At 50.2% G+C, this 22,481-nt stretch overlaps 11 protein-coding genes across 11 annotated transcripts; 3 read left to right on the forward strand and 8 right to left on the reverse strand.

Annotated features, from left to right (window-relative positions):
• Positions 1-1,662: 1,662 nt before the first annotated feature.
• Positions 1,663-3,108, forward strand: NECHADRAFT_53956 (uncharacterized protein; the record flags this gene model as incomplete). Its single annotated transcript, XM_003047272.1, has 5 exons — positions 1,663-1,937; positions 1,987-2,527; positions 2,583-2,658; positions 2,706-2,960; positions 3,017-3,108. 5 exons carry the CDS (start codon positions 1,663-1,665, stop codon positions 3,106-3,108), a joined length of 1,239 nt encoding a protein of 412 aa, XP_003047318.1.
• Positions 3,109-3,184: 76 nt separating this feature from the next.
• On the reverse strand, positions 3,185-5,228 carry NECHADRAFT_73052 (uncharacterized protein; the record flags this gene model as incomplete). Its single annotated transcript, XM_003047444.1, has 5 exons — positions 3,185-3,992; positions 4,042-4,121; positions 4,174-4,380; positions 4,433-4,679; positions 4,727-5,228. The coding sequence occupies 5 exons, from the start codon at positions 5,226-5,228 to the stop codon at positions 3,298-3,300; spliced, it is 1,731 nt and encodes a 576-aa protein (XP_003047490.1). The 3' UTR covers positions 3,185-3,297.
• A 1,765-nt stretch (positions 5,229-6,993) lies between these two features.
• On the reverse strand, positions 6,994-8,049 carry NECHADRAFT_87845 (uncharacterized protein; the record flags this gene model as incomplete). Its single annotated transcript, XM_003047445.1, has 2 exons — positions 6,994-7,204; positions 7,256-8,049. The coding sequence occupies 2 exons, from the start codon at positions 8,047-8,049 to the stop codon at positions 6,994-6,996; spliced, it is 1,005 nt and encodes a 334-aa protein (XP_003047491.1).
• A 778-nt stretch (positions 8,050-8,827) lies between these two features.
• On the reverse strand, positions 8,828-9,280 carry NECHADRAFT_87846 (uncharacterized protein; the record flags this gene model as incomplete). Its single annotated transcript, XM_003047446.1, has 1 exon — positions 8,828-9,280. The coding sequence occupies one exon, from the start codon at positions 9,278-9,280 to the stop codon at positions 8,828-8,830; it is 453 nt and encodes a 150-aa protein (XP_003047492.1).
• A 748-nt stretch (positions 9,281-10,028) lies between these two features.
• NECHADRAFT_28732 (uncharacterized protein) lies at positions 10,029-10,562 on the reverse strand (the record flags this gene model as incomplete). Its single annotated transcript, XM_003047447.1, has 1 exon — positions 10,029-10,562. A coding segment is annotated over one exon (534 nt), but the record flags the coding sequence as incomplete, so codon positions are not given.
• A 646-nt stretch (positions 10,563-11,208) lies between these two features.
• Positions 11,209-11,933, reverse strand: NECHADRAFT_53989 (uncharacterized protein; the record flags this gene model as incomplete). The annotated part of the gene is made up of 2 exons (XM_003047448.1): positions 11,209-11,685; positions 11,742-11,933. The coding sequence occupies 2 exons, from the start codon at positions 11,931-11,933 to the stop codon at positions 11,209-11,211; spliced, it is 669 nt and encodes a 222-aa protein (XP_003047494.1).
• Positions 11,934-13,063: 1,130 nt separating this feature from the next.
• Positions 13,064-14,615, reverse strand: NECHADRAFT_53829 (glycoside hydrolase family 1; the record flags this gene model as incomplete). The annotated part of the gene is made up of 3 exons (XM_003047449.1): positions 13,064-13,694; positions 13,753-14,039; positions 14,091-14,615. The coding sequence occupies 3 exons, from the start codon at positions 14,613-14,615 to the stop codon at positions 13,064-13,066; spliced, it is 1,443 nt and encodes a 480-aa protein (XP_003047495.1).
• A 481-nt stretch (positions 14,616-15,096) lies between these two features.
• Positions 15,097-16,683, forward strand: NECHADRAFT_54281 (uncharacterized protein; the record flags this gene model as incomplete). Its single annotated transcript, XM_003047273.1, has 2 exons — positions 15,097-15,248; positions 15,303-16,683. 2 exons carry the CDS (start codon positions 15,097-15,099, stop codon positions 16,681-16,683), a joined length of 1,533 nt encoding a protein of 510 aa, XP_003047319.1.
• A 151-nt stretch (positions 16,684-16,834) lies between these two features.
• NECHADRAFT_87850 (uncharacterized protein) lies at positions 16,835-18,660 on the reverse strand (the record flags this gene model as incomplete). Its single annotated transcript, XM_003047450.1, has 3 exons — positions 16,835-16,873; positions 16,986-18,500; positions 18,550-18,660. The coding sequence occupies 3 exons, from the start codon at positions 18,658-18,660 to the stop codon at positions 16,835-16,837; spliced, it is 1,665 nt and encodes a 554-aa protein (XP_003047496.1).
• Positions 18,661-19,049: 389 nt separating this feature from the next.
• On the forward strand, positions 19,050-20,927 carry NECHADRAFT_97855 (uncharacterized protein; the record flags this gene model as incomplete). The annotated part of the gene is made up of 8 exons (XM_003047274.1): positions 19,050-19,086; positions 19,129-19,361; positions 19,409-19,639; positions 19,679-20,099; positions 20,152-20,221; positions 20,267-20,538; positions 20,589-20,761; positions 20,847-20,927. The coding sequence occupies 8 exons, from the start codon at positions 19,050-19,052 to the stop codon at positions 20,925-20,927; spliced, it is 1,518 nt and encodes a 505-aa protein (XP_003047320.1).
• A 392-nt stretch (positions 20,928-21,319) lies between these two features.
• Positions 21,320-22,164, reverse strand: NECHADRAFT_87852 (uncharacterized protein; the record flags this gene model as incomplete). The annotated part of the gene is made up of 2 exons (XM_003047451.1): positions 21,320-21,646; positions 21,748-22,164. 2 exons carry the CDS (start codon positions 22,162-22,164, stop codon positions 21,320-21,322), a joined length of 744 nt encoding a protein of 247 aa, XP_003047497.1.
• Positions 22,165-22,481: the final 317 nt, after the last annotated feature.

Consider the following 22,481-nt stretch of genomic DNA (forward strand, 5'->3'; position numbering starts at 1 on the left):
CTTGGAGAAGCTTGCCATTTACGTGGGGAGGACTTCTGGTAGAGAATGCCCAACCTGCTAGCTTTTGACTTGATATCTAATTTCTTTACTCTGAAGCAAAAGCTACTTATTGCGATATTTCTTGGCCATGTGTATAAAAAGACGGAGGACTCGGTCTCGTGAGATGTTGTGTCTGGGTGCCGATGTATAGGCCCTATGCGTTACGAAAGGTGAGATGCAACCATTTCGCGACACATTGAGCAAAAATAAATGTTCTTCTCCCCACCCAGAATCGAACTAGGGACCTTTCGGTGGCAATTCTTCAGTTACAGCCGAACGTGATAAACCAACTACACCATGCGGAGATAAGATTTGATGACGGGGAGCCGAGGCCAGGCCGTCTATGTGGGCATGGGTTAGCCCCACCACTCAGGCAACTCACAAACACTATCTCTCGAAGGCGAGCCTTTCTGTCTTGTATTAACACTGTGATATATATAAGAATAATCTCAACTCTATGTTTTATGCTGTAAGAGTCAACCCAGAACGCTTAGCTAGCTGGTAGCGGCTTTGACACCTTGACGGTTTATCGATTACCGCTACTATCCCTCTCTCATACCCAATTCCGTTAAACACGCCAAGGATGCAGGTGTGTCAAGTCCCGACTTCAACAACGGCGGATAGTGACACGGCGGCTTCTAGATCACCGACGATCCGTCCAGGAGCCTCCCCGTTGACTTTGAGGACATCACCATAGCCGAAGCACCTCCCATTCACCGCCTCCCTCTACCAGGCCGCAAAGAGGAATAGCACTACTATTTCAGCTCTTATAGCCGTCCGAAGTTAGTGGCATGAAGCAGCACGAAGCCCTAGGCCTGGCAATATGACGACTAGTCTACCATCAAGAAACGCCTCGGTATAGTCGGTGAGCACGCGATCGTGGGACCGTGGAATGATGGTCATGTCTCTTTGTATCGACAGGTGCTACAGGTCGTCGGGTGCTTAATCGGATTGCGACCGATGTGCTTCGTGTTGGTTACGAACACAAGAACAACCGGACCGGGCAAGAGTTTAACAATCTTCTAGCTCAGTTAACCTACGTCTTGTTTGTTCTTTTGCCCGTGGATCAGTCTATTTAGAGCCAGCAATGAACGTGACCAATGGTCTGGACACCTTTCGAAGCTTCTGACTCCGCCAGAAGTCTCCGCCGCGCAATTAATACCATTGATACGCCTCCCATTAGCTTCCCAGAAGGCGGTCAATAAATTGTGAGCGGACCTCAGGATGTGAGATCTATCACAAATAATGCTTATAAATATATCTTTGAATTTCTATAAGCCTTATTCAGAGGACGAGGAGATTGCGATTCATAATATCGTTTCTGTGTGGTGCTTAGAAATATGATGACTACCTCAGTGGACAGGCAACTTTTTGCGAGCCTAGGCAACTCACCCACACAAAGCAACTAAGCACTAAAATATGACGGCATCCTAGTTCGCCGGGATTAATGAGGGCAACAGTGAAGCTGAAGGCGTATTGTTATTGAGAATTCTCTATAAAACCACCAGCGGTTTCCATGTTTTGAGAATATCCAGCAAGACGTAGAATCAAGCATCTTTCAAAACTATCAACGCTGTGCAGACAAGCTCAGGCAACGTACATTTCGAAATGGTACACTTGAGCATGTCGGGCGTTCTCGGCGCTCTTTTTGCTGCGGCGGCAGCCAAGTCTCTCCCGCCGAGCAGACCAGACAACTTTCAACTGCGCCCTTTCCATATCGATCTCTCCCACAATGTACCTCGAATGATCGAGTTGGTGCGCAACTATCGGCTGCCTGAAAAGCCTGAGTATCCCGGTGTCGGTTCATCTATGGGGATTGATTTGGATGTCCTGAAGAGCCTACGGAAGCAATGGTTGTCTGACTTTGATTGGAAGACGGAGCAAGACAATCTAAACAAGTGAGTTGACAGATACCTTTCAAGAATTACATTACTAATACATGAATAGACTTCACCACTACACCGCCAAAATCGAAGGTCTCGATATCCATTTCGTCCACCACAAGTCAAACGATCCAAACGCGATTCCCCTCCTCCTAAACCACGGATGGCCCGGCTCGTTTCTTGAATTTATCCCAATCATCGAACGCCTCACTAAGAAAACAAAGACATCTACTGGAAAGCCCGTGTCCTTCGACATCATAATTCCCTCCCTTCCAGGCTACGCATTTTCTTCCGCGCCGCCCGAAGGCTGGACAGTCGAAGATACAGCTCGAGTTTTCAACACATTGATGACCAAAGTGCTCGGATACAAGAAATTTGCCGTTCATGGGACTGATCTTGGTGCTCCAATTGCATACCATCTTTATGACGCGTTCAATACCACGACACGAGCAGCACACTTTGTCTTTATGCCCTTCTATCCCCTAACCCCAGACAAGCTTGTAGAGTGGAACATCACATTGTCGCCAGAGGAAGAGTTTACGGAGCAGAACTTTGTTCGCTGGGCTACGACTGAAGCGGGATATTTTCAGGAACACTCTTACCAGGTATGAAGACACATTTTCCCATGTCAATGCGGTTCGATGTTAATATTGATGACAGCCCAACACTATTGGCCTGGCTCTCTATGATAACCCCGTAGGCCAGCTTGCATGGATAGGAGAGAAGTTTATCAACTGTTTGTAAAGCCCACCTGAGGTTTCTGCTACCACTAACTCTCTGTAGGGTCGGATCCTAGCGCAGGCACCTCGCCATCGATGCTAGACCATGCTGAGATCCTTCGAAGCGTTTCACTGTACTATCTCACCAAATCTTTTGTATCCTCGGTGTATATGTATGCGCAAAACTTGAACGGCTTCAAAACAGAGTATACAAAAGCCCGAACCGATGCACCGATGCTATTTAGCACTTTCAAGTACAACGTCGGATTTTGGCCAAAAGAGCTGCTGGAGAAGCTGGGAAATCTCGTGCAATACCGATGTAGGTCAACATATCTAAGATGAAAATTCCATTTTTGCTAATATGCAATTCACTAGTTCATGGTTTCGGTGGTCATTTCCCTGGTGTGGACAATCCGCCAGCACTCGTCGAGGACCTGCGCGAGATTGGCACGTATTGGCAGGGTTAGGTCTGCTAGGATGTTGAGACATAGGTCTCAAGTGAGCTTTCACTTTGAAGACACACAACTGACAATTGGTTGTTATGAACATGGACCATTTAATTCATTTACTATCATCGTAACTATTCACACAACATATTGCTGTCATCGTTGCAATAGGCTGAACCATGGATCTCGCCCATCATCTACTCCCTTCAATTAAGCAGTAGAATCCTCAGTCTTGTCTCGGTCATCGCCAGACATGGCCTGCTCGACAAAGACCTTGTGCCAGTGACCGCGGCACAGAAGCGAGGTAGTGTCCTTGACACCAGCCCAGTTCTCCCTCACAATGTCCATAGTGGGACGCGAGAAGACAAGATCAATCTCCTCAAGAGTCTTGTTCTTGGTCTCGGGCATGAACAAGATCTGGTAGATTTCTCCCACAAAGGCAATACCTCCGTAGAAGCCAAGGGCCAAACCGGTCTTGGTCATGGCCTTCTGCATGGCAGAGAAGTTGTAGGTGACGACGAAGGAAGCGAGGAAGAGGAGGGCATCAGAAGTGGTCATGCCGTAACTTCGGAGGTAGGTGGGGTAGACCTCTGACGGAACAACCCAGGTCAAACAGGCGTAAGAACCGAAGAAACCCATGTAGATGATGAGACCAGTGAGGTATAGACCTTCAACAGTCTTGAGGTCCTTCTCTACGTCGAACTGGTAACTGACGCCGATGAGGACGAGGCCGATGAAGAATCCTGGAAGCATGGTGATGGCCCAGAAGCGACGACCGAATCGCTCCATGAGGAAGATGGCAGGGATAGTGCCGAGGAGGAGAGATCCACCACCGACAAGAGACATGTAATTGGACTGCTCCTTGTCGAAGCCGATCTGGTTCATAAGGATGGACATGTAGTACACTGGCAATGGTTAGATAGAGGATGGCAAGATGGGTGAGTCTGAACTTACTAATGGCGTTGACACCGGTCAGCTGGCCGAGAAGGATCATGATGTTGGCGTAGACAAGGGCACGTCGGGCGCGGGGGACACTGAAGACAGATTAGCTTCGTCGCTATAGTATTAAGCGACCGTAAAACTCACGTGAAAAAGTCCATCCAAGGGAAGCGGTGGTTCTGAGCACCCTCGTGGACCTCGGTGTCTTCCTGGCTGACGGCAGCGCTCATGACGTAAAACTCCTCACGGGCGTCGCGACTCTCGACACCACGAATTCGCTTCCAGACTTTGTACGCTTCGAGCTGCTTGTTCTTGTGCATGAGGAATCGGGGACTCTCGGGGAGGAAGAGCATGCTGTAGAGTACAGTTAGCGACATGTTTGTCGAGTAGAAAGAGGGGGACGTACCCGAAGAACATGATGGTAGAGAAGAGCAGGGATGAACCCAGGATGTATCGCCAGTTACCAGGGACCTTGAGGAAGATGGCGGCGACAACGTATCCGAAGACTTCTCCAAGAGCAATGTTGAACTGGTACAGAGACACCAGGTTTCCTCGAATCTTTCGCTCGACCGTTTCGGCAACGTAGACGGGGACAGTACCACCTTCAAGACCGACGCCAAGACCGAGGATGACTCGAGAAGAGACGATCATACCTAATTCGTTAGTATTGGTCGTTGAGTAGGGTTCAATTGCAACTTACCAAAGTTCATGGACCCAGCTTCCAAAGCAGCACCGATAGTGTAGAGAACAATAGAGATGATGATGGCGCCCTTTCGGCCGCAGTATTCGTTGGCAGGCGACAGAAGAAGAGCACCACCAACAGCTCCGAGAGGCATACCCGAGTTGACTAGACTGTTCTGTCGAGTCGACAGGCCCAGGTCATCGGGGAGATAAAGGTTGGCGCCGGAAATAAGACTCTGATCAAGGCCAGAGAGAAGACCACCCATACTGGCAAAAGCAACCAATAGCCAGGTAAAGTGCTTTGGGTTTGCAAAGTTGAGCTGAAAGAAGCCAGTCTTTAGGCCTCCAGCAGCTTCAAGCTGCCTCTCCATCTCATCAACGAGATCATCAACCTCGTGGCCTCCGGCTCGAGCAACCTCGAGGGCTTCGAGCTCGACCTTTTCGTGGCCCATCGCCTTGTGGATGGCATCCTTTTCGTGATCGACCGTGGTGGTCGAGTTTTGTCGCTCAGACTTTGCCATGGTGATAGATAAGCTGACTGCAGCTGATAAGAGATAGGCACAAGAACAAGGTTCCTGGGGAAGAGTCCGGAGCCCCAAGTTTTATAAAGGGCAGAATCCGGGACAATTAGACTTCTCCGGAGATTCTCGCGTTCAGAAATGAGGAGGCCCGCATTCGAATGGAGTCGTCGAGACGTTGCGCATGACGATAGCACCGAGGAATTGGCCGAAGATTGTATTGCGAGAAGTGCTCTACGGATCCGCGAGACCCATCGACCAAGTGCCGTTTAAGCCGGTCCGGAGGGCTCTAGTGGGTTATCCCCATGGCGGTTTGCTACACTCCTTGTCGGCGCCGTCGAATCATGGCGGCATCAACGCGCCACTAATCACGCTTTGTTCAAGTTTGATGTGTGAGACATTTTTTTACTTGTTCCTGCTGACTCGGTTCTGACTTTGGAGAAAGCAGATGTCTGTCAATCCGCTGATCTGTTGCTCCAAGCGGTCATCGAACCATTGCAACTTGAAAGGGACATGATCCCTGAAAGAATTTACTCTACTAGGAACAGGGAGTCTCCGCTGTCGGGCCGGCATGATACCCAATCAAAGCAGTGAAAATTGACAACGGCAACGAGAACTCGTCTCAACTCCCGAAGGATCTTCATGACCGGACCATCTTTTCTCCCCCTTCGAGAAGTTTTCGAGAAAGTGGATCGACGTCATCTCTGCTACGTCACGAGGCCACCATCTTTTGGTCGTGGCAACCCGGATGAGGCTCCGACCGGCTTGTTCTAGTTTCTCCACTGCCGAAACCCCTTGGGGCCAACTCGTTTCATTTAGTTGACACTTGTTAGGGTGGCATGACTAAAGGGCCTTTTCCAAAACCATGTCCCCATGGAGAAGAAAGAGTCTCACCGAAGAAATTCCATGGGGAACAAGGAAAACATGGTGTAGCAAACAAGGGTGGAGTGGAGCGATCCAACACGAAATGTGTCTGCCTGATGAAACGGTAGCAACGGTTGGTGATGTGGAAAAAGAAGCGGTCCAAAGTTTAAATAGTCAAGTGATTCAAGGAAACTGGAGAGCTGATCACCAGCCTCCCCAAATCGCCAAGTCTACTACGATCCATGCCAAGACGGGAACATCGACGATAGCGCCAATTAATTGCATATAACACGGTTATACGAATGAGGCGCAGACGATTTAGTTGAGCCTCAAGAGCTTCAATGAATGGGCTCAATTAAATAATACAGAAACCCATTGTGATATACCTTTTCATGGATCTCGTTCACGCGACGTGTCAGGCATCATTTTAACCCCCACTCTGCAAATGCACGCGAGCCCCACTCCTGATCTGGATCGTGAAGCCTCATGACCACGTGGAGTGAGACAGTCGTTATCTGAATTCCAATTCGCAAATCAAAGGCATCTCCTGGGTAGGTATGTGATATAGCAGGCTTCTAGACTTTTGGCTATTTGCAAGCAAATTGGGCATCACTATTACTGATATAGGGTAAGTGAGCTGGTCGCGTGAAATTAATAGTCACGACGCGCCTTTGGGACAGGACGCGTAATTTGAGCAGCCCGAGAATAGTAAATGCTCTTGATACTCATCTATAATAAATGTTATTCCAGTCAATAAGCGTGATCCGACACTCAGGGCAGAAGAGCACGATAACAATTGGTTCCGGACCACATGCCAGTTCTCCTTAGTACAAATAAAACAGCAATAAACATGCGCAATCTAACCATGTCTAAGACATGCTGACTCGTCCTCATTGCTAACATGCTAGGTCATCGGCCTCAACTCTTGGATGTCGGAGTGAACGGAGCGGCGCGCTCTGTCAATACCTCCACGACCAGCCACAGGGAAAAAGACGTATGGATGAAAGATGGTCAAGATTGCAACAGTTGTCAGGATCATCTGGCTTTCAAACGTGATTAAGATGGCCTCGGTCTTCATAATATCACTGCCCCAGCCCGAAGCCATCTCCACGGCACTATAACAACCATTAGCAAAAGTGCGAGGCTTCAAGGGTTGTTGTTCCTACCGATAAATGCAGCGGACGATAATCAGATTGTAGGCAACGACCAAAGACCAGATATAGACCTTGAGTGTGGCTTCAAAGTCATATTGACCTCGACCGCCCGAGGACTTGCTGCTGTCTTGGGGGTCGCCGGAACCCAACCTGGAACGGAAACGACCAAGAGATTGCTGTCTCTTCCAGAGATAGAGGAGCATGATGCCACCGCAGGCAACCATGTTGACAACTTGGAAGATCGTGCCTCCAAGAAGCAAGCCATTGCCCACATCCATGAGATCTTTGGCTTCCTTTCCGTTCTTGTTAGACGCCATGGAGGATACAGCGCCACCAGTTCCCTGCACGATAATCGAGACCATGTCACTGCCAACAAGGATCCAAGGCAACAGTGCAGGGCGAAACAAGGACCACTCAGACCCATACCAGTCGATGAGATGCTTGAAAATGATCGAAATGGCCGCAGCGATAAAGGTAGGTGCAAGGACAAGTCCCAAGTTTTGAACCAAAAAGGCATAAAAGTTCCATGGATCGTCGCACATGACGATACGAGCCGCGTAACCCATGCCTTCGAAGGCTGTTCCAACACCGAGCCACGCAGCATAAGACCATGCCTTCGAACGCCAGGCGTAAAACATTTGCGTACCGAAGCACATAAAGTACAGCATGGTAAACCAGATGCAGGCTGACTTTGTAAAGTAGTCACCGTACATTTGCGCCTCTACGGGGCATTGTTCGTTGACTTCATCGCAAGTCTTGAAGTTGGGTATGAAGACGTCGGTCGAGTTGGTCGAGTTGGTGGACATGGTGTGCGAGGCCCGTGGTGGGTTCGGCTGTCGGGAGTCGGCGTGGGTGGCTTTGCTTGAGGAGGATAAAAGGCAGACGGGGGTGGGAGACGAACGGTTGGAGATCGGCTGAGGATGGAGAGACTATAAGAAAAGCAAAGACAACACAAAGAAAAGGCCAAGGGTAGAGAAGAGACAATCTATAAGAAGAGAATGATGGCCGAGTGAGTGAAAGAAAAGGCCTGATCGAGGAGAGCAGCTCTATAAATGCCATTCTCAACCGCCGGATGCCTGGAGTCCAAGACTCAGGGGCATGCAGCCCAATTTTGCCAAACGGCGTCTAAATAACCATGAAAATAAACTCAAGTTGAGGCTGTGTTCTGGGGATCGTAGGCGTCTTGGCATAATAGACGATGATAATTGGCTGTGCATCTCGGGTTGCCTCGTTTAGGAGCAGAGAGTCAATCGGAGCTCGGGTTCGGAACGAGGTGCGAGATGTGGCATTGCGTAAGTGTTCCTTGGTGTCTTGGCTCGCTCCGCATTCCGATTTGCTTGACAGATAAAGCCTTGTTTCTGGGTAGTTATTCCTCTGGTCTCAGGGTAGACTTTATCGTAGTGATAAGGGATTTACGCTCATTATGCATGCAATGATGGATCAAGGCACCCAACAAGAGGAATAATGTTATGAAGACTATGTATTAACCTTACTTAAACAACATACCTCCAACATGTGCCAGAACAAAACACACTTCCATCACCAATACTGCATCACCGATACGAGCATAGACCCGACCCTCCCTCAAGTCCTCTTCCCCTTTCCTCCAGCCACCTTGACTCCCACCCCCAACACAAACAATGCCCTCAAAACGGTACATATGCCGGTAATAACGATACTGAACCAGTCCAAAGCCCTCCAATTGGAAATTGCAAGAGTTCCCTCATGTCGCATCGCTACATAAATAGCCGTCAACATGGTGAAGTCCGCCCAGAGAATGGCAAAATGTAAAATCTTCCAGATGACGACATCCTGCGTGTATCGCTGAAGAAGAACGAGCAAGACTAGGTACGAAGTGCCCATGCCGCCGATTTGGTAGAGGAAAGGCTTGAGCTCTTCTATGAGTGGGTAATTGGCGAAGAAGGCCTCGACGGCGAGGTCGTGGGCGAATAAATTGCCGTACATGCCCGCGAGGGTTAGGATTGGATCGACCCAGAGGAACCAAGCGCGGTAGATCGGGTGAATCTGGTCTGCCATTTTGAAGTTTTATCAAAGGAGATGATGTATGCACACGGAGTTGTGGGAATTATTTGGTCGTCGGTATTGCTAAAAGAGGGGTGAGATGACTATGGTTGGAGAAGACACAGAGTGAGGGGAGTCAATTATTTTATAAGCAAGGCCAAGCAAGTTCAGTAAGCTTGTTTTGCGATCTGAGTCAGATCATCCATGCAACGTCAGCATTTTGACCCAAGACGTCCTAGTTCTTCTTCCTCTTGGCTAAGTTGGGGAGAATTGTTGCGAGCTTCGCTAGTTATCCGATAACTCTCTCTTTGGGCTTTCTTATCGATTCTGACCTCGTCTCATTAAAGCCCAGCCGTATTCAACATTGGCAGGTCAAAATCTATTGACTGTTAGACATCAAGTGCCTTGGTAGACCCAATGTGCTGTACTTGTCATCAAGAAAGAAGTTCCAAGTCCCTCTTTTCATCATGTGCTATCATGCAATCACTCTAGGGAACAATGCAGTCTGTTGTCCAACATCTGTAGTATGACATATACCACTCTAAAAAACAAATCACATTGATCCATCTTGTACTATCAAAAACCATCTTCACTGTCTTCTTTTGCAGGCCTTCTTAGACAGGATCCTCGCCATGGCGCCATGTCCCGGACGGCTTGCAATCGAAACCGGGGTAGAGCCGAACTTGTTCCTTGCCGTAATTTTGGCGCCCTTGTCAACCAGAAGCCTAACCATGTCTTCATGCCCTCTAATTGCAGCCTGTATGAGCGGCGTTGAGCCATTGAAGTCTTTTGCTTCGAGCTCGGCGCCTTTCACTAACAGCAGCTTTGCTACGGACTCGTGCCCTAGAAACGCGGCTTTCCCCAGGGCTGTGTTCCCATCCTTGTCCCGTGCTTCAACGTTGGCGCCTAGACTGATCAGAAATCTTACTGTAGTCTCGTTCCTCATTAATGCAGCTATCAGAAGAGGGGTGCAGGAGGCCTTGCTCTTGGCCTCAATGTTTGCGCCTTTCCTAGATAGGTGCCTCACTATCGCTGTGTGCCCGTTCTCTGCAGCTTTGAAAAGCGGCGTCTCGTAGTCGTCGTTTCTTTTGTTAATTTTGGCACCTCTGCTCGTCAGTAGCTTTACTACGGCCTCATGTCCGTCGGCAGCAGCCTGAAAGAGTGGCGTCTCGCCCTTTTTGCACGTGGCCTCGATGTTGGCGCCTTCGTCGACCAGGAGCCTTGCTATGGCCTCATGCCCATTCATAGCAGCATGCATGAGTGGCCTATACCCATCCATATTCCTGACCTCGACGTTAGCGCCCTCCTCGACCAGGAGTTTCACGACGGACAGATTTCCCTCAAACACTGCCACGGTAAGTGGCGTATTGCGCGCTTTATCCTTTGACTCAAGGTCGGCACCCTCCTTAACTAACAACTTGACCACCTCCTCATGGCCTTTTTCTGCGGCCATAGAGAGTGCCGTAGCGCCATCGGCATTCGCCATCTCGAGGTCAATATCACTCTCCACTAGTTGCTTTACTCTGGCTACATGACCGAAGGCAGCAGCCTGGATAAGCGGGGAGCGACCATCATTGCCATTTGACTCAGGATCAACGGCTTCCTCTCTCGACAGAGAAGCCGATGCATTGGGTGCAGGATTATCGCCGTGTTCGGTCGTTAGAGGGGCTCCATCCTTGGACGACCCACTGACCGAATTTTTATCCCCATCTTCATCAGCCTCAAGACTTCTGAGTTCATCCTCAATCGGGCCGTTGGAATGGGTTTCGGAGGACGACTCGGTGATGTCAAGCACTTCGCGGGACCACGATTTCGAGTATGCTTGGGAATGCAGGTTGGTTACGCCTAACCCGTTTGCCGTTTCTTCGTCGAAAGAACTGCTCCTAGAGGACGGTGCCGAGGACCTAATACGATGAGCAAATATCTTCAACCGGGTGCTGAACCTACCCGCTATGTGACAACGTTGTTTGCATCTCTGGCAGAAAAGAATGCATCCACGCATGGCGCATGGCGGCCCCTGAATCCAGCCTCTCTGTTGGTTTTGGTTTCATCAGAGCACAAATAAAAGCTTGCGCATCCATACTGACTTGACAGCCATTCAAGGCAGCCGTAGGAAACGGTTTGTCAGGATCACTGGCGTAGTCGATGGCGGATGAGATATCCTGAAATGGAAGCCTCTTAGTCAGGACAAAGAAGGTGGTGACACCCAGAGCCCACAGGTCGACGGCGGGGTAATTGAAATTCGATCTATTAGACAGCCGGGATCTGAGAAGTTCGGGTGCCATGTACTGCAGAGTGCCGCTTCTTCTAGTGCTACCACTTGTGTTTGGCTCCAGCCTCTTGCTGATGCCAAAGTCTGCAAGTTTGACCCACCATGGAGCCGGGGGTACAGATCGAGGAGATTGTTGAATCAATACATTCTTGGTGTAAAGATCAGATACTTGTTCAGCCGGAATTGGGAGTGGGGGTTACACACCTGAGGCTTCACATCTCGGTGTGCAAAGCGCTCTTGATGCATGGTAACCAAGCCACGGAGGATTTGACTGGCGATCTCCCGGCACTCATCTTCGGGCAAGGGTGCATATTCAAGAGCATAAGTCCCTAAGTCTCCCTTGGGGAAATACTCCATGGCAATGTAAAGAGTGCGCTTTGAGGTGTAGTATCCCATTGTCTTTGCAAAGTGCTTGGCATACTGCCCAAGAAATGTCAGCTGCGGAGACTCGCAGCGGTGAAATCGACAGACGCACCTTATCATGAGAAAACTTGATGATGGCTTCCAGCTCCCGGAGATATTCTCGCCGTCCGCCTTCTTTGAGAGGAATCATCTTGACAGCGCGCTGAGCATAGCCTCGACTGCCTCTAGTGCAAGTTTGCAGCACTACGCGCCCCTGCCCGCCGTGGCCAAGAGTGCGATTCTTCTTCCATTGCTCGAGTCGCTGCGGGGAAGAAGGAGGTGCATCAGGGTCATTAAAAAGGTGAATGGTGTGAGGCTTTTCGAAGCGCGTACATAATTTGTAGTCACGGATAAGATCAGACAAGTTGTTGTCCATGTCGACTGCCCTTCATGAAAGCTAAACGGAGGAAGGTGTGGGATCTAAGGGAAAGGTCAGCCATGGGGTGGCGGGTTTTAATATCCGCCTCTTCGTTGGAAGACACTGCCTCGCTGCCTCTTCAGGGCGCCCAACACACGAGTACGAGTGGTTCGCCAAGGTTGCCTTGTCATCAAGGCCGATCGATGCCTTGACCACATCTGCCGTGTTCAGCAATGACAGATAACTAGGTAAGTGCCTGAGAGTAACGCGCTCCGAATGCGAGCTTCTTCTCACACACAAGTTCACCAATATCCAAGCCATCAAATGGCGATATGGAAAGTCAATTTCTCTTTATTCCAGACAGGAAAGCTCGCACGGGGTAGAGATGTAGAGCCTGATTACCAAACCCGGCTCAGCCCTTGCAGGCTGGTAAGACAACCTCTCCTCGCAGCCACTCAGCGCTCTTTGCTCAGCAAGCCAAGCAAGCCACTTTGCAGGCCTTGTTGGCACTAAACTGTTCTCTTCTCACCGCCACATCGAATAGAGGCCGAGAGTGTACTCCATACGAGCTGATAGAAGGGTTCAATGCCCTGGCAATTTCGCTAATTTATTCCCATGCTACCTAGAGTGCACTAAAATTGAATTTTACTCTGACGAAGCAAAAACAAAGGTGCATAAGATGAAATAGTTGAGAGGGGAACTATTATCGAAGCTGTTGCGCCATGTGTGCTCTTTGATCGACATAAGCTGTCTACATTTTTCCCTTCTATATTCTAGATCTGACCTTCTTGCGATCCACGATGCTTCTCAACTCCAACGCCGACTTCTTAGGTGTCCTATCCAAAGTCTTATAGTCGGTAAACGTGACACCAAATCTTGGACCATAGCCATCCGACCACTCGAGGTTGTCCATCAAAGACCACGCAAAGTACCCTTCCACGACTGCACCATCTTCTGTAATAGCTTTCGCCGCAGCATCTAGGTGATCATCAAAATATTTAATCCTGTAATCATCTTGCACAGACTCTTCGCGCGTCATTTTGTCCTCGCCAGGACAGGGACACCCATTCTCCGTGATGATGATGGGCTTCCCATAGAGACGATATACACGTGTGAGATGTTTCCGAAAAAGATCAGGGCAGGACCGAAGCCAGTGCAGGCCACTCTCGAGACCAACAGGATCGCCGGCTTTGTTAGACTGAAGTTCATCAAGGTTGCCGATGTAATCTGTATCCGGCGGTGGGGATGTCTTGTGTCGTGCAAATTGGGACGTGTAGTAGTTCATGCCGTAAAAGTCGCATTCCGCAGATCGGAGGAGAGCCATGTCGTCGGCTGAGAAGGTGGGCAGGCGGTCCTTTAGTTGGTCTCTCATACACTGGGGATAGTCCTTGTTTAGGCTACTAATTGTTAGAGTCTGAATGAACTAATCTGGATTGCAGCGTCAGAAAGACTTACAAGATGGGGTTTGCAAACCATCCAATATGAAATTGCATGCGTCGCTCAGCGGCTTCGCTATCTCGAGGTTCACTGCTATCCCAAGGCTCATAGTAATCACCATTCAAGGAGATCCCTATTTGACCTTTTTGAGAAGGACGGAAGTCTTTGTTGTATGCTGCCACCGCGCGAGCGTGACTCATGATCAAGGCCTGGCCAACTATCCACGGTTCTGTTGCCGTGTCGCCCTCTGTCGATTGAGGGTTGATGCTACTTCGACCAGGGGCATTTCCTCCTGTTGCATAGCCCTGAAAGAGTCGTTAGAGACGCACATGGTTCTCAAAGGATAAGAAACTTACAAATATCGAGACGATCCAAGGCTCGTTCAGTGTGATCCAATGCTTGACGCGATCACCAAACCGCTCATAGCAGAGCCTTGCATATCGTTCAAAGTCTTTTTGAGACTCTTCCACATCCAACCAGCCTCCATACCGCTCATGAAGCGCTTGAGGGAGATCCCAATGGTATAGCGTAACCCAAGGAGTGATGCCCCGCGAGAGACATCCATCAATGACCCGATTATAGAAGTCTATGCCGGCTTCGTTGATGGGATCATTCCTTCCACCAAGAGGAATAATACGAGACCATGAAAGTGAGAAGCGATACATGTCCGCTCCGTATTGTTTCATGAGGTCAAGGTCTTCATCTAGACGGTGATAGTGATCGCAAGCGACATCGCCGCTAGCGCCTTTGGTCCGTGTGGGTTCAAGATGACAAAAAACATCCCAAATAGACGGGCCTCGGCCATCTTCCGCTACTGCACCTTCAATCTGGTAAGATGCAGTAGCGAAGCCGAGCTTAAAGTCTGGCGGAAGTGAGGGCATTGTGATGTGGTACCAAGGAGCGGAAAGGGAATAAGACAAAGACAAGGGCGGTGCAGGAAGAGCAACTGCTGGCGTCCCCCAGTCACGCCGTACAGGCCCGGGATTCTTTATACTAGGGGAATTACGGGCCGGTTGATAATCTGTCATGAGGATGAATGGAGCGGAACGAGCCAATGTCGATCACCGCCATTGTTGGGTGATCACCAATTCGCCGATGGTATTTCCCCGTCTAACTGAGGGGTAACAGCTTCGTCTAGCTCTAATTCTCCGTTTCGCCGCTCTGTCACACCATCAGCCGACTCGTTTATTCCCCACGGGGAAGCAGAATGTGGAGTACACCATTCAGCCATTGCCTTGGTTCTTTTGCAAAATCGGAATCGTTCCTCTGTGATCGTATGTCGTATGTATATAACATACAGCATCTCCAGTTGTGGCACAGATCAACCATCAACTCCAACCAGCCTATCTTTCCTCTAGCATCATGGCTCCCAAGGTTGCTCGCGCTACCGAAGACATTCAGTCTCCCATTGACTTGAAGTCGGTCCCACCATTTTGGAAAAGAAAAAATGGCGTACTACTGTACTTCCTCCTCACGTCCTCCCTACTCGCCAGTATGGCACTTGGCATTGATGGGTATGTCCTCAACCTCAACCAGAACTTAACTTAAGATGCTAATTGGAAGAATAGGAGCATGACCAACGCCCTTCAGACGCTTGAAAGTTGGCAAGAAAAGTTCGGCCACCCCACCGGTTCGAAACTTGGCTTTTTCGGCGCTTCCAACGCCATTGGCGGTGTCATCCCCTTCATCTTCCTCAGCTGGATCGGTGACGTTGCGGGTCGTCGTGTTCCAACAGCTCTCGGCTCGATCGTAATTATCGCCGGTGTCATCGTCCAGTTCTTTGCGACCTCGCTCAACATGTTTATCGGCGGCAAGATTGTTCTCGGAATCGGCTCTTCGCTTATTCAGATGGGTGCTCCAGTCTTGGTCACAGAACTTTCCCATCCCAAGGAGCGAGTTCAAATCACGACCTTGTACAACACCAACATCGTCTTGGGTTACGTTATCGGTGCGTGGGCGACTTACGGCTGCTTCCGTATCGAGAGCGACTGGTCATGGAAGCTCCCCACTCTGGTCCAGATCGTTCCCTCGGCGTATCAGCTTAGCCTGATCTTCTTCTGCCCCGAGTCTCCTCGTTGGCTCATCGCTAAGGGCAAGCTTGACAAGGCTCGCGATATCCTCATCAAGTATCACGGAGAATGTGACGCCGACAGCGAACTCGTCAAGTTTGAGTGCACCGAAATCCAGCAAGCCATTGCAAAGGAAGCCGAGCAGAACATGACCTGGAAGGATTTCTTCTCTTCGATTCCCAACCTCAAGCGAATCTCTCTCTGCTTCGCCACGGCTCTCTTTAGTCAAAGTTCTGGAAACCTGCTTGTCTCGAACTATTTGACACAAATCTTGAAGGACACAGGCATTGAGGCGGAGAAGGACATCACGCTTGTCAATGGAATGGTGACGCTTTGGCAGTACATCGTGGCCATCACCATGGCAATGCTCGTCGACCGATTCAGGCGACGCACTTTCTTCCTCTTTGGCTCCGGTGGTGTCCTTGTCACCTTCATCATGTGGACCATTGCGGCGAAGCAGTATCTCGATGGGTCCCTTGCAGGCGGTCGCGTTGTCCTGGCTTGCATCTTCCTCTTCCAGGGTTTCTATTCCTCAGCCTGGACCAATCTCGTGGTCACCTACCCTCTCGAGATTGTCACGTATCAGATGCGAGCCAAGACATGGGCGTTCGTGCTACTTACCATCCAAGTCGCTTCTATCTTTGGTGGCTATGTCAATCCCATCGGACTGGAGGCTATTGGCTGGAAGTTTTACATCTACTACTGCGTTTGGGTCGCCATCGTCTTCCTTGTGGTCTATTTCTTCTTCGTCGAGACTTCGGGACCTACGCTGGAGGAGCTTACGTACTTGTTTGAAGGAAAGGATGCGAAGCAGGACATGGCAAAGGTGATTGAGATCAAGAAGGAGGAGCAAGAGTTTGGAAGAGAAAAGGAAGTCTAACGTGGTGATGTGTATGCACTTGTGGCAATAAGCTGGTTCCAGTTCATTTCGTCTCGGAGAGCAGTTTTAATTTACAAGCGATGAAGTGTTCCGCAATGCATCAGATGCCTTGGAATCAAGACGCGTAAGCAAGTCAAGAAGAACAGTAAAGTCACTGCGAGCCCGAGAAGCGATGGGTGACGTCCCATTTCTGTGCATGATTTCCAACAAGCTTGCTCCGATGAGCCGTATTTTCTCGACCTGTTAATCTTGTTAGTTGTCTTGGTTTGATGATCCAGGCTACTGGTTAGGTCTTGACTCACGTATGGCTCTCCATTTACCTGTAGCGACCAGAAAGGGGCCTCTTGGATCACGCGTAGCATGTCTCGGGCGATTTCCGTCTTGCGGATATCTGCGTGCTCAATTCCTGAGCTGTAATACGGCAAACCCTCCAATTTCTGAGTTATCACCATCCTCAGACAGTGCACGGAAACTTGGAGGTTGGCACATTGAATCAGAAACTGATTGGCTGTTTCCCTAGGGCCCTCTACAAGAGAAGCAAAGGTGTAGGATTGAAGATATGGCGGCAAGTCATCAAGACAAGTGATGAAACGGATGTAGATGGTATCAAGGCGGTTCCTTTCCTCGACAGTGAGCAAGGACTGATTGGGCATAGGAATACCCCTTTGCTCACGGTCTTGAAGCAGTCTCAGCTCTAACAACAGATCTGAAGCATTTTGCCAAAGTCGCAAGTTGGCATTGAAACCTTCGATACAAGTTTTTCGTATCACCTCCGAGTTTGTGGATGAGTTTCCAGGGGAGAGAATCGGAGCTTCATCCTCAATCCCAGTAGGGTAAGCCGTGGTGATTCCCGACTCGAACGAGAATTTGTGGATCGTGATGGGTCGATTGTTCAATATTGCAGCAGACTTGTCGCCCATGTATACGATCCAGAATGCCCTGCGTCGTAATTCCGCCTCGATGGGTAGCAAGCCTTCGAGTGATGTCTCTTCGTTCAACTGCATAACCTGTGCAAGCCTTGTCGCCTCGCCGAATATGTGCCACGAATACTTGGGCTTCCCTGCCGCGTGGAGACAATTTGAGTGGAAATACCGTATCGTGATCGAGTTGGCATTCGGGTTCTCAAGGTCCGCTTCAAGATAATGACTCAGACAGGACCGTGAAGCATTGAGGAACAAGTCGCCCACAGACTGGCCCTCTGGAAAGAGATCCTTCGGGAGTAAGAATGCCGCCTCAGCGCAGACAGCAGTTATCACCGTGAATGCCGTCTCTGGCCATGTTTCCATAAGACCAGTCCCGTTTGCATGGCTCTCCGATGTAGAGAATCTCGTCGTAAAGTAAGAAAGCGAGTCGCGAAGACTAGGCTCATGGACCAAAGGCGTGAGTGGATACAGGTACTCAAAGAACAAGTCGAAGCATCGCGTCACCAAGTTCTGAAGGTCATTCGCGATGAAAGCCAACGCTCTCGACAAGTCCTGCCACCTCTGCAGCGCCGACAGCCCGTGACCCGCGACGCCATCATTCAAAACCGAAACCGAAGACGCGGAGATCGTCGGCGGCGAGAGCCCAAGATCGACATTCAAGGCCCTGGAAGAGTCCCATTGCGCCGAGGTGGTCCCTGTTGGCGTGGAAGAATTGGCGCTGGAGAGCGCTGTTAATTCCGCTGTGGGGTTTGACGACGGAGCATCTTTTCCCGCCGATGACGGCCTCTTCCGTCTAATCTTGGGTCCTCGTCTTGCGACGGGAATGTCAAAGCGACATTGTGTGCCTGACTCTCGGCAGTTTGTGCATCGTTGAGCCAAGTCTGAAAAGTCACACTGATCTGATTGTCAGTTGAGGGTTTCTCCGATGCTGGGGGGGCCTTACCTTGGCTTTTCGCCGACGGCAGCGATCACACGCTCTACTTGTTGCCTTCTTCTGGGATGGTGTATTCGTTTCGGGAGAATGAGGAGAACTTGGCGTGGGGCTGTTATCCATTGTGAGTGTTTGAGAACAAGGTGATGTGCAGTAAAGCAGGATTCTTTGGATTTGGCGGGGATTTGCAGCGGTCAAATAGAAAAAGGCTTTGAATTGAACCCCGCTTTTCATTCCTTGTTTCTCCTATTCTCCGTGTCGATCCAGCCCCTGGAAAGTTAGTGGCGCGCACCGAGCGGGGGATGATCCTGGAGAAGACCCTGGCAGAGCTTGAGTCTGGGGAAACGAGCTTGTCAGAAGGAAAGCTAATTCTTGGTTCTAGGAACGAGTTGCTAAGCAAAAAGGAGTTATCACTACAGAAGGCGCCTATATAATAAACCCTCATAGACTTTCAACCTTTCTGATGCCTCAATGTGGTTCCCTCAATTGCATCAGATCTCCTCCAGCTCATCATGATCTATTCAACGCGCCGTTTTCTCGCTTTGGCATGTGCCGCAACAGCATCCTTGTCCCTGGCCGAAGCTCGGCCAGGTTACAAGCGCAACGACAAACCATCCTGCCGCTTTGGCCTCGAGTGGTCTCAGCAGGACGTCCTTGATCATACAGATGATTTCATCTGGGATCTTTTGTACTGGGAGGGCAAGTTCCATCAAAACGACGTAGCCTACAACACAGCCAATGGCATGTCTTATGACGGCACCCAGCTTGACTGGAAGAGTGGAAAGCGCACTACGAAGCACACGTTTAGTGCTGCAAGCAAAGAGGTAAGCTCGGATTGCCTTTTCCAGTATCAACTCTAACCATGGGCTAGGCACTCCAAATCATGCTCTATGCTCAAGCCATCTCTGGATCCAAGGAAGCAGCCCGCTTTTTAACACCGCAAAATCTTGGTGCAGCACCAGGGTTCGCCGCCACCATCATGGAGACCAAGTTGAAGACTTACCTTCAGTTCAATGAAACCTATCCGGGCTTTGGTGGTTATCTGCCTTGGATTAAGACCGATATTCAGGACATCAAGCCTCAAGACGGCTGGGATAACCGAGTCCCTGGCCTTGACAATGGGTGAGTGGAAATGCTCAAGATTAAGGGCTGGGCTAACTCAGTGTACAGAGAACTCATTTGGGCCGTCTACGCATGCATTGAAGCCTTGCAGAAGCAGCCCAATGCCAAGTTCCACAAGATCGCAGACGGCTGGCAAGACTGGCTCGACTACGTCGCCTCAACCGCTGCCGAGATATTCTACATCGGCAAAGGCCGAGTATGTGCCGTAACCGAAATCGCGGATCAAACCTTGCCGGTTGATGACCCCAAGCAGTCTTACAAATGCGAGACTGAGACTTACCTTGATGATCCATACGAGGGCGAGCTGTTCACGTATTTCCTGCAATTCTTCAGCAAGTTGTCAAAGGCGGACAAGAAGAAGCTGTGGGAGTACAAGAGGCCCAAGCTGGAGAAGACTGAATACTCCCAGGGTGGTGTTGGCCCCATCACGGTGCGAAAGGGTGCGTGAATGCAGCCATGATCCTTTGGTGATGCCCATGCTAACAACTTCAGGCTTTTGGTTCTCAAGCCACGAGATTTGGAACCAACTTGAGCTTCCGTACTATGACGTTGACATTGTCCGGTAAGCGCCTCTGCCCAGGCTCGAGAAGGCATACTAACAACGTAGTCGCCTCTTCTTGAACGGAGAGCGAGCCCGCACATGCAACTCGGTGGTCACCAAGTCTCCCGGCCTATATGCCTCGGTTAATAACTCAACTGACCCAGAAACTGATACCATCATTGGCTACATCTCTCCCGCTGGAATTCCGTCCATCGCAAGCCAGAAAGACCAGTATCATGATGTCATAACCCCCTACGGCGCATTCCCGGTTGTCTTGTTTGACAAGGGCGTGGGGTTGGCATGGTGGAGAAACATGATTGTCGGCAAGAAGATGCAAAGTAAGTGCTATCCCATTATCACAAGGAGTATGTGCTTACACCTTTCATAGATCCCTACGGAAGCACAGAGTCAACTCGGGTCGACGGTGAGCTGGTTTCGGCTCTTGTGACATGGGACAGCAAGGTTACCACTGTTGTTGCCCTGCTGGGTGGCGTCGTAGACCTCGTCCGTGATAGAATGCGATCTGACGGCATCTACAACGAGTTCTTGAAGATCACTGAGGTACGTGTGTGATTTGCCCTGGGTATTTCGCCAAACTGACAAGATGTAGCGAGAGCATCTTCGCGTTTTCGGTCAACACTTGAAGGGTGAGGATATCGACTTGTGTCTTCCAAAGGAGAAGGTTCCGGATGCTGGATTGAAGGATTTTACGGCATGCCGGGCGTAGGATAGCCTCTTGAGGGCATTTTGGAAAGTCTTTCATAGGATATCCGTATATAGGATGTAAATCAAGTTGAATATTGCGGGTTATATAGCAACGCACTTGGATATTTCTACCTTGATTGTTGTGAACCATTCAAGAGTATCTTTGTCGGGAGGAAAGCAAACCACGCTTTATTTCCTAGAGCTAGCCTCATACGAAGATGTGAAAAAGGGGTTTGGCTGGGGGCGTATTAGAAACTTTATTTGAGAATGGGTTGGGCTAGGCACATGGCAAGACACGCGTACACTACCCTCATATCGAAGTGAATATATACTGCCCCAGTATGTAACCAAGCCTTTCTCTGACCCATATCTTGTTGTCCAAGTCTCAGTCAGCAGCATCCAAGATCCGCCTGCTTAGGTCTGCAGAGGTTCGCACTTGATCTCTGTAAAGGTGACATCGTCGATTGCGATGATTAGCTCGTCAAACTCGCCACCACAGCTCACGGCGAAAGACACGGTAGCCTGGTTCACATGTCCTGAGGGGCTCGTGGGAGTCCAGACCTCGGTGGCCCCAGTCCAAGAGTATGGGCCACCGTCGTAGGGGCTCTCCCCATTGAATCGGCGGGTTCCAACGCTGGGCACAAGCTGGCAGGAAAAGCCAGCGCTTCCTGACCACGTAGACACGCCGGCCACGCGGTAGTAGTAGGACAGTCGGTAGGGGCCGGTGAGGTCGGTCAGGGACTGAGAGAAGGTGTACGACTCAATACCGCCGCTGGTGAATCGGAGGCGCCTGGTATCAGATGTTAGGAGAAGGGTCTCAAGAGAGGTGTGAGGGGTTGAACTTGCAGGTTGTGGCTACCCGAGTGAGGGTCTTGGGTGCTTCTGAGGTTGCTAATGCCGGTCCAGGGAGCACCGTCATCGTCGTCGAAGCTTGGGTTGACGACGATCTGAGTTGTGTCACAGTCTGGCGCTTCGGAAGTCGTCGAGGTCGAAGCGACAGTAGTGGATGAGGATTCGGCCAGAGAAGTAGAAGTCTCGAACAGGGTGGTAGAAGAGCTCTCAACTGCGGTAGTAGACGAGCTCTCTGCCACGGTGGTAGATGAAGCCTCCACTAGGGTAGTCGACGATGTCTCAGCCACAACAGTCGAAGAGGTTTCGGCGACGCTCGTCACGGTCGTGGAAGGTCGGCAAGGGCCGGCATTGGCACCAAGAATGCCAAAGGCGAGAGTCGCCACTGCAAAGAGAGATCGACGGGCCATTTCGGATAGACACGAGGCGACAAGGTCAATATTCACAAGCAATTGAAACGAGTGTAACGGCCAAAGACAGCCAAAAGAGCGACAATGACAGAACGTGCAGCTGCAAATCTCCTCTCGACCCGAGTCCCTTTTTATTCATGGTCCATCCCCTGCTGTCAAACTTTCAAGTGGCGCTGTTACCATGCCTATATTCGCTAGCGTGGGCCAAACTACCGATGACTGACGCAGGCTAATCCCAATAGTTTACTGCGCTGCTCCGTATTTGGGCCTTTTGGCTGAAATTAATCATCGCGCCACAGCGGGAGGCCGCGTGGCGT

This window comes from Fusarium vanettenii (genome assembly GCF_000151355.1).
Source record: "Fusarium vanettenii 77-13-4 chromosome 12 genomic scaffold NECHAsca_15_chr12_5_0, whole genome shotgun sequence".
In the NCBI taxonomy this organism is placed as follows: domain Eukaryota; kingdom Fungi; phylum Ascomycota; class Sordariomycetes; order Hypocreales; family Nectriaceae; genus Fusarium; species Fusarium vanettenii.